Here is a 10,081-nt window from a genome sequence, read left to right on the forward strand (position 1 = left end):
CGGGGCGGCGGGGATGCGCCCCGCGCCGAGCTGGTTCAGCTTCTTTCTTCTTCCGCACGGCCGGGGTTTCCGCTTCCCTCCCGGGCGCGGGGAGAGAGGGAGGCAGCCCGCGCCTCAGTCCTGCGCCGCCGCCATGTGGCCCCCGGATCCCGACCCGGACCCCGAGCCCGCGAGCGACTCCCGGGCCGGCGCCGCGGTCCCCGGGCTGCGCGCGCTGCTGCCGGCCCGCGCCTTCCTCTGCTCGCTCAAAGGCCGCCTCCTGCTGGCCGAGTCGGTGAGTGCGGGACCCTGCCCGGCGCCGCAGCCGCCCCGGACCCGCGGGGAGTTGCCGATGCCCCGAGTTTGGACGGCGTCGAGCAGAGGCGAGGCTGGTCCCGAACCCAGGGCTTCGCGGTTCTTCGGCCCACGAGGCCCAGATTAGGGGCCGCGGGGCGCGCGGCGGGGAAGCGGGACCCAGGCGTCCTCGGCCAGCGCTGAGACCTCGGGCGCGGCGCCTGGGGGTCTTCGGGTCGGTGGCCGGTGCCCTGCAGCGCACGGTGGGACCCGGAGAATCCGCCGCCCCAACGTCCGGGCAGGGTTCGCGCCCCCTACCCCGGGGATTGGGTGAGGCCAGGGACGCGGGCAGCACTGGCTGCAGGGGCGGGAGCCAGCGGGTGACTTCATCCCCCGCCCCACTCGGCTGCTTCCGCCTTCCCGCTCGCCCCCACGGCCGGGCCGGCCTTCTTTGTCCACTCCGAAAACTCCCGCACTGTAGCCTGTGGGGCGGGGACGGACGGCGGGCCTCAGGGAATGCAGAGGAGGAGGAGGCCGCGCGGAGGGGAAACGGGAGGAAGGACTGTCTCTCTGCGGCGGGCACTTGTGGCTTAGATCCCCAGCAACTGGACAATACCTGCCCTAATACCCTCTGGAGGGCTCGGGGATGGACAGAGACAGAGAAAAGGCAGGTAGAGGCGTCTAGGGGATTGAAAGGCTGCTCCGATGAGGGCCAAGGGAGAGCTAGGAGGAAGGCGGGTCACAGGAAGAATTCTGCCCCAGGACCTTGCATTGTCCCCCAGGGCAGAAGGCAGGAGGTGGTCTTGAAGTCACCAGCCTAGCACCTACTCAGCTCCCAAAGGAGGCAGCAGGTGGACCCAGAACCCAAAAGCCCAAGGACAGCCTCCTGGTTGTCACCCCTGCCCCACCTCAGAGACCTCTGGGAACCACTTTGGGGGAGAAACCCTAAATTCGCAGTCCACCCTAGGGACTCCAGCTGCACCCTTTCCAGGACCACCTTGTGGGAGGGGGTGGGGAGGCAGCCGGAGCAAAGAGGAAGCCCTTGGCCTGGCTGGGTGTCCGGAATCCAGGCCGGAGGAGGATGATCAAGGGACGAGGAAGAAGAGGCAAGGGATGTTCCACTGCAACAAGGGTGGAGGGACACCTGACATGGGCGGGAAGGGAAGCCCCCCTGAGAACTGGAGACAGAGAAAACAGGAATCATCAAGAAGGCGATACCCAGAATCTGGCTTTGATGGGGGTTGCGGGTGGGGACAGGAAGGGGAGAGACACAGCAGCCTTCAGCCAAGGAAGTACAGTCAGAAAGATGGACAGGGCTGGCCCTGGTCTTATGGCCTGTCTTCCTAGAGAGCCTCACAGCCTCCTGTCTGTCCAGCTGGGGGCTCAGCTATCCCCAAGACCATGTTCAAGGCAGCTGAGAGTCTCTGGGGACTCCCTACAATTCATTTGTCTAAAGCAGCCACAGAGCTTCCTGTGGGGCATCTGGGAGTCCCCATAGGGCACCTGCAGCCAACCCCTGGGCCCCACTCCAAGCTACTCAGCCATGGACATGCTTACAGAAACCAGGGTAGATGAAGGCCTCCAATCGCCCACAGGTCAGCGTGTTCTGGGTTCAAATTCTGGTGCCCACTTACTAGCTGTATGATGCCATGTCTGACCCTCTATAAAGAAGAGCTGTGAGTAGTGGCTGGGCCACGGATGGTAGTGACCATCAGGGGAGATACCCACAAGCCTCAGCAGGCACAGGGTACAGCAGAACCGTCCTCTTGGTCTGCAGCCTCAGGACCCCTCCATCCACAGCATGTGCATGTGAGCAGGACTGCAGGCAAGTACACCCAGCCCCACTTCTGATGGTGGCTGTGCAAGTGATGTGCCACTATCCCCTTTCTTGGATAGATTTTTCTTATTATGCAAATTTGCAAATAAATGAAAGGGCTGAAAGACTGGTATCAATAACACCCATACACCTACCTGTTAGATTGTACAGTGGTTAACACTTTGTTGTATTTGCTGTATCGTCTGTCCATCAATCTATTTTATGTTTTGATGCCTTCAAAGTAAAGCGCAGACATCAGTACAATTCATGCATATGTATTTCAGCATTCTTATCATTACCTAAAGTGTAAGATTTTGGCTGAGGCAGGAGGATCTGGAGTTTGGGCAACTTAGTGACTTAGTGAGACCCTCTCTCAAAATAAAAGATAACAAAGAACGGGCGACATGGCTCAATGTGAAAGGCACTAGCTTCAATCATCAGTACCAAAAAAAGAAGTTTTTGTTTTTCAGGTAAAATTTCCATTCAGTGAAAAACACAAATCTTAGGTGTTGTGTGTTACTTTTTTTATTTTAAAAGGTGAAAGATTTATAGGATCTGAAGAGAAACAAGAGTATACCTTTTTATTTTAAAAAGAATAAAAAAATAACAACAACATAGACAAAAACAAAACAACACAAAAACAATAAAAATGATACAGGGTTTCAAAACAAAATGATAGGAATTAACAGTGGTTGTTATATTACATATTGTTATCTTCAACAAAGTTGCTCAGATTACCAGATGTAAGAATGCAAGATTGATCAAACCATGCACTGAACTAAAGTCAAACTGGATCAAAGATCTAAATATTAAAAGAAAAACACTAAATCTCCTGGAAGAGAAAGTAGGTAGAAATCTTGAAGTCATGGGGTAGGCAGAAAGTTCATGAACAAAAACCAAACTGTACAGGAAATACTTCAAAGAATCAACAACTGGGATCTCATCTTATTGGAAAGTTTTTGCACATCAAAAGAAATCACCAACAGGGTGTTACTTCTTGAAACTGGTTGCTAGTTAGCTTTAGTTTGCCCCTAGTTGGCTCTGAGTTGGGTGAAGTGACCCATAAAGCCAGTAAGGGGGAGGGGGGCAGGAATGGTGGTGGTGGTTGGGGTGAGCAGCCCCAGGGAGTGGCCTCCCAACAGGGCTGGATAAGTTTGGGAGGCTGGGGCTTCAAGAGTGAGTCCTGTGTGGATCAGGACTCCGAGCCATGCCCAAGATCTGGGGGCAGCATGGATGTAGGCCTGGACCGCATGGCAGCTTTCATACCAACTCTGTCACTTCTCAGCTGCAGTACTAAGCAGGTAGCACCTCTAGCTGGAGTCTCCCTTGTTCCTGAGGGCAGGAAGAGGCTCTGACTCTCCCTGGCTTCCCCACAGGGTCTCTCCTTCGTCACTTTCATCTGCTACGTGGTGTCCTCAGCATCCGCCTTCCTCACAGTGCCTTTGCTGGAGTTCCTGCTGGCCCTCTACTTCCTCTTTGCTGATGCCATGCAGCTGAATGACAAGTGGCAGGGCTTATGCTGGCCCATGATGGTGAGGACCAGGAGACCCACGAGGAAGGGGCTAGCTGTAGTGATACTCATCACTGATTGGCAGATGAGAAATCCAGAGTCCTGCATATGGCCCTGACCTCTCTCCAAAGCGCTGGAGGGGCAACCTGCTGCTGGTAAACTGATAATCCAGGCCTGCCCCACTGGCTCTGGTAGGACCCGGAGCAGGAAACCTGGAGATGGCCCTTGGCCACCAGGTGGCACTGTTCCCCCCTCAGCAGGGCCTTGGCAGAATGAGCCCCAGCCACAAGAATTCCAGCCATTTCCAGCCACAGGGCAGGTTAACTGAGGACCTGCAGGGCTCACCTAGACCTCAGCCATCAGGCAACCGTGGCCTTTTTTATCACTTGGAGGGCCCCACAGCCCTGCCAGTGACCTCTGCTGAACAGACTGTGTCAGAGCAGAGGCAGCAAAGGCTGGACTTGAGCCCTGGTCTCTTGAGTTTACCTCCAGCATCCTTGCTCCTAGCTAGGCAGGGCTGTACCCTCTGTTCCCATTTGGGGGATGAGTAAGGAGAAAGACTGATCTGTAAGTGAATCGGCCAGAAGTGTGTGGCAGTGGGGCCCAGGCCCTGGACTCCTTGTCAGACAGGCAGGAGCTGTGACTGGGTTCCCAACTCCCACTTCGCCACATAGGCCAAGCCACAAAGCAAGCTGCAGGCTGGTTTCATTAGTTGTCCACAGGCTGAGGCTGGCAGCCTACCTGGACAAGGGACAGGTCAGCGCTAGCTGCTGGCAGTCTGTGGGTCCACAGGAAACTCACAGGGGTGGGAAAGAGCCAGGACAGGGTAGGAGTCTATGGACGCTGAGCCTGGGGCCGTTCCAGAGCTCAGGGCACTGTGGCCATGCCCTTCTCTCCCCAGGACTTCCTGCGCTGTGTCACTGCTGCCCTCATCTATTTCGTCATCTCCATCACAGCTGTCGCCAAATACTCGGATGGGTCTTACAAAGCAGCCGGGGTGAGCAGCTTCCTACCCTACGGAGGGGCTGCCCAGCAATGTCCCCCTTCTCGAGCTCCAGATGCTCCTCGGAACCCTCCTTTAGGTTGGGACCTGGGCACATGCTTTCTGCTTTGGGTGCCTGGGCACCCGACCGGGATGCAGCAATTGCGGAGATTTACTCAGGGCCCTGAGTTTTGAAAGGCTGGCTGTCAAACCTGGGTCACTGCTCATTTCCCTTTCCTCAGAAGGGCCGTGCCCACACAGCCAGCTCTGAAAGGCCGCCCTCTCCCCATGCAGCCTCCTACACCTCGAACCGGGGACTTTTGGTGATGTGCCCTGCCCGGTGTTCCCGGCCACATGCTCTGCACATGTTCCACAGGTTTTTGGCTTCTTTGCCACCATTGTGTTTGCAGTTGACTTCTACTTGATCTTCAACCAAGTGGCCAAATTCCTCAAGCAAGGAGACTCTGCTGGCACAGAGGAAACCACAGCCCACAGGGCAGAAGGTAGGTGGCCGCCCTAGGTCTTTCTGCCAGGGAACCCAGCTGATCACTCCCAGGACTGCTGCAGGGGCCCCGCCCTCCCCTGGAGACACTTGGCCCCCAGGGAGACACCTAAGGCTGGGAAAGGGACAGTATCCCTTAAGGTGGCCAATCACAACGCCAAGCTGTCCTTCCCAGGAATGCCAAGCTAGGTTCATGCACGCTGAGTGCCTCTGACCCTGCAAGGCTCACTTCCTGGACAAGACCTCAAGACAGCCAGTCATTCTCAGGATACTGGTCCACCTGGCATTTAGAGTGACCACTTGCGTGGACCCAGCTTCCCCTGCTGTCCTGCCTGCCCAGGGTCCAAGGGCCAGAAAACCCATGTGATTACCTTTTCCAGGCAAAACCCATGTGATTACCTTTTCCAGGTTTCCAGGCAAACCCAGGTCCACTCAGCCTCATTTTACTTTTACTTCCAAGGAAAAAGCAACAGATATTCTAGCCCCTCATTCTGCTCAGAAAGGCCAGTGCATGTTCTCTTGATGTTAAAAAACAAAACAAAGCAAAACAACTTCAAAGTTGAAAGGGTGGCGTTTCTGTGTGTGACAACACAGCCACATCAACTGTTACATCTTTGGAGGGCTTGTACCTTACACAGCACATGTGGCAGGAGCCCTGCACGGATTTGTCAGGAGTCTCCACAGCTGGTTTGGAGCTGTGGCCTATCTTAGTCACACCCTGGGAAGACCCCAGAGTAGCAGGTCCAGAAGGGAAGAAGGGTAGAACAGGTGGAGGTACTGATGTGTGCCTCCCCCTCCCGGGCTCTAAAGCCTATTGGTACTTCCCTGCCCTACCCTCGCTGCATTTCCAGGTAGACTTTAAACAGAAATTGGTGCTGTCATTGGCTAGCAACTCAGATCTTGCTCAGCATTAAATTCATCCCAGCCTGGTGTCCCTGTGCCTTCCTGGGCTCTTGTGTTACTCCTGCTGAGTCCACCCTGTGCTAGGCATCAGGAGTGCAAAAACAGGCAGGGTCTACCCTGGGGGAGCTCACAGCCCAGACTGGAGTTAGACCCTGAAGCAGAGTGGTTGGTGCTAGCAGGTTGTCAGGGAAGGTCACCAGGTGAGATAGTAATGATGAGAACAAAGTGGGAGCTAACACACAGGGATAAAGCACTTCCGGGTGAGAATAGCCCAGGAGCCTTGGGGGCCTGGCCCCTGGGGAAGGGACATGTGGGCTTCAGTCTAGGGAGGATAATGCCCTGCCCCCAGCCCCAATACCTGGAGGTGAAAGTGGCCTCCTGTGGAGGGTCCAGGCCCCATCTTCTCTCCACCAGCAGATGCCTGTAATGACAGAATCTATAGAGTCAGCTGCAGGAGAGGCTGGGCTCGGCTCCTGCCAACGCTCCCCTGGCAGTGCCTCCCTAGAGACTGTCCCCAGGCATCGCTGCCTGGAGACTCCTGCCTGCCATCCCCCATGCTTTTCTTTCAGAGGAGAATTCCGACTCCGACTCTGACTGAGGGCCTGCTCACCTGGCAACCTGAGCCACCTGGGGCTCTGGCACCTGCACCTTCCTGACACAGCTGCTGGAAGCCTGGCCAGGGACACTGTGTGATGGGGGGAGGCTGCCCACCTGGGCCTTCCCACAGGTTCCATCCTCAGCCCAACATTTAAGACTGCACCCTCTGGCTTGGCACAGCTAACCCACTCCGTGTGCCGGACATCTTGGATACCCTACTTCTCCCCTTTTCTGTCACACAGACCTTAAGCCCTTTAACCCTGCTGCCAAGATCAAGAATGGGAATACAACAGCGGGCCTCAGTATCCAGCCTGCCACACCACACAGCTTGTGCTGCAAGGTTGGGCAGGGTGGGGGACGCCTGCGTCTCACTAATAGCCCCTACAGTCTCTTCTGCATGGGTGCCACTGCTTATGCTGGCACTTTTTGAGTACAACACTTCTAGGAATCTTGGTTCCAGGAGCAAAAGCAGGGAGAAACTGACCTTGACCTTACTGTCTAGGCATGGGTCTCAGCACCCACACCTGACACCTCACACCCCAGAAACCACATCTTCTTCAGATGAGATGACTAGTCTGGGTCTAAGACTATTTCAGAGAAGAGCTCATAGACTCACTGGCTAGGGCCAGTAGGCAGAGGGAGCCAGTCAGTGACTGTGGCTCGGCAGCTGGGCGGGCCCAGCTAAGCCTTTTCCTCTTCCTGAAGGCCAGAGTTCTCAGGATCCTGAAGGCCATGTGCTTCCTTGTGGATACCAACCGCCTCCTGAGAGATGAGACAAGCCTTCTGCATCCACCTAAGGACTTATATTTCTTATGTATCTTTGATAGGTTTTGTAGCTTTTTATAGTTGTTTTTTTATATATATATACACACAAAAGCAGCTTAACAAATGATACTTTCTGTGACCGAAGAGGCCCTATGAATGAGCCGGAGTTCTGGGCCCATGTTTTGGGCATTTGTTACTTTATTCTTGCATGTGAATCTCCTACCCTGAAAAAGCCATAATGGATTAAACCAGACTGACTACCTACCTGAAGTGTCTGATTGTAAGAACCCTTCCGACACCCAGAGCAATGATGTGCAGGATCGTATCACAGTTCAGCACAAACGAGTAACACATACAGACAGAATCCTAACAGCTCTTCACTTTCAGCAACAGGGCACACACACACACACTGCATGCCCGGGACTAGGGTAAGCATCTGATCAGTGCCTGATTCTTTTATTTAATCCTGCAGTCAAGGAAACAGAGACACAGTAAGTGACCAGCCCAGGGCCCTCTCATTTACACATCAGGACTATGTCCCCTGGCAACCAGAACCTAGAGCTTTTGTGGTTTGCAAACTGGTTGTACAAGAAACCTCAAGGCTGCAGCCTGGGAGAACCCTGCTCAGTGTTCTGCTCAGGAGAGCGGGGAAGAGGCAAGGCCTTTCCAAGTGGTGCACATTGCTGCAAACATTAAAGCTGCATGTCAAAAGCCAAGAGAGGCACAGGGTAGAGTTTCTGTCTGCTCATCAGCCCAGCAGAGCTATCATGGCGGCCTCGGTGCAGTCTGTGGACTCTAGCTCTTGCAACTTCCACAGAGCAAGCCTGTTTCAGAACCTGGGACCGTAGCCTTTGGCGAGGCAGAGAAAAGAGACGATAATATTTTTACATGTCCATTTATTAAACAAGAACTCCTTCATGACAATTTAATACAATATTTATTAGTGATTAGTGTTGAGAAAATTATTTCCCTCTACATACAAAAATACAGATTTAACACTATGAAAACAATCAGGACAAGTACCATGAAAAATTGATCCTTCGAAAGAAATAAAGGGGAAGACTGAGGGCAGTATGAGGCTTTGTCTGCTGTCAGGGACAAATCAACAGGTGCGAACACTTTGGGGTCCCCATCCCAAATGTACAGGGTCAAACCTGAGAGCCTGTCAGAGCAGGAGGAGGCCCGTGGCACAGCGGCATGTCAGTGTGAGCGGTCAGCAGGGGAGCTCTGCCCCACAAACCACATGCCAAAGTCTGCCCAATGCCCATTACCTCGGAATGCTCACAGCTGTGTCTCTGAACTGCCAAAAGAAACAGATTTTTCAGACACAAAGTATGGCAATTCTTAAATTCACACTGCCCTGAAAAGTTCCACTAGGTAAAGTACCAATAAGTGAGCCTATCAGAAAGTTAGGACTTAGCTGTCTGACTGCACTTTCTCTGTTATCACAGAATTACATGTTGACTCTTCAGAAGGACAAAAAAAAAAGTGCTATAATTTCACGGTTCAGTAAATCCATACTTTCCTTCCACAATGGCTCAGTTTACCCAAGAATTCCTTGACCAGACACAACTTAGCCTGCAGGGCTAGATAAGCAGAGGGAGCTGCTCAAGTCTGGCTATGCCTTGGTTCTATCCAGCTCCTCATAGGAGAGCACCTATTGCATTCGGGCCTAAAATCTGGACAGGGCCACAAGTCCACCCTGAGCATCCATAACCCACCTGAAATCGAACTGCATGGCACGGCTGCTCCAGGAAGCAGGGAGCACTAGGCCAATCCTGGAAGATGCCAGACCAGACAACACCTTGAAGTCCCAGGGAGAACAGGGCAAGGAGCCAGGTGCAGGCTTTCCACAATTTCACACCCAACAAAGGGGAAGTCACCATGGACAACAGGCTTTTCTCTCCTTTTTCAATATAGAACAGCTTTTACTGTTCAAGGTGAGCAGTGGCTCTTGAAACTGAGCAAATGGTTAAACAATGCCAAGTGCAATTATACTGACTCATACTTATTTCACAGAAATATACTTTTACTCTCAGACTATTTAAATAAGCAGAAACAAGATGTAGGGGTGAATTCAACAGAGAGATGAGAGTAGCCAGGGGATTTTTTGTGGTGGTTTTTATATTTTCTTCTTGAAAATACGAATTTTAAAGGGAAAATGGCCCAGATCACAAGACCAGCATTGTTGAAAGCAATATTAAAAGGACACAATCTACAAAAATAGTGTTATCTGTTTTAACTAAATGTACATCTTCTTTTCCAATTCTATGATTGACAAGAGTGCTTATGTGACACACAGAAGGCACCAAAGGTGAAGTGATTATTTGTCTTAAAATATACAAAGACAGAACTGCCTACTATGAAAAAAACAAAACAAACCAGTCAAACCTGTAATAAATAGTTTAGTATTTCTGCTATGGGTTCCTGAACCCCTACAAATTTCAACATATACAAATAATTTTAATCTCTACCATTCTCTTAGAGGGAACCATGTCAAAATCAAGTTATGAAAAGCACTGATTTTATGCAAATAGCTCAATTCATCATGATTTGAAAACTCATTCAATGTGCTGTGAATGAAAGAGCTGGAAGCAGGGGGCTCCTCTGTGGGCCTGGGTCAACACGGGGACTGTCCAAGGCATTGTGCCCTTGCCCTCCCCAGCCCTGGGACCAGCCCATTCTCCTTTAATGCTTTTCTTCCTCATTTCCACAGAGAAGGAAACAGAGTCA

General features: G+C 52.4%; 1 protein-coding gene across 1 annotated transcript; it reads left to right on the forward strand.

Moving 5' to 3' along the window:
• The first annotated feature begins 7 nt into the window (after positions 1-7).
• Cmtm3 (CKLF-like MARVEL transmembrane domain containing 3) lies at positions 8-7,612 on the forward strand. Its single transcript, XM_005388470.2, has 5 exons — positions 8-274; positions 3,466-3,621; positions 4,501-4,596; positions 4,958-5,084; positions 6,556-7,612. The coding sequence occupies exons 1-5, from the start codon at positions 14-16 to the stop codon at positions 6,582-6,584; spliced, it is 669 nt and encodes a 222-aa protein (XP_005388527.1). The 5' UTR covers positions 8-13; the 3' UTR covers positions 6,585-7,612.
• The last annotated feature ends 2,469 nt before the right edge of the window (positions 7,613-10,081 follow it).

Source organism: Chinchilla lanigera, unplaced genomic scaffold (assembly GCF_000276665.1).
Source record: "Chinchilla lanigera isolate Chin_1 unplaced genomic scaffold, ChiLan1.0 scaffold00032, whole genome shotgun sequence".
Taxonomy (NCBI): domain Eukaryota; kingdom Metazoa; phylum Chordata; class Mammalia; order Rodentia; family Chinchillidae; genus Chinchilla; species Chinchilla lanigera.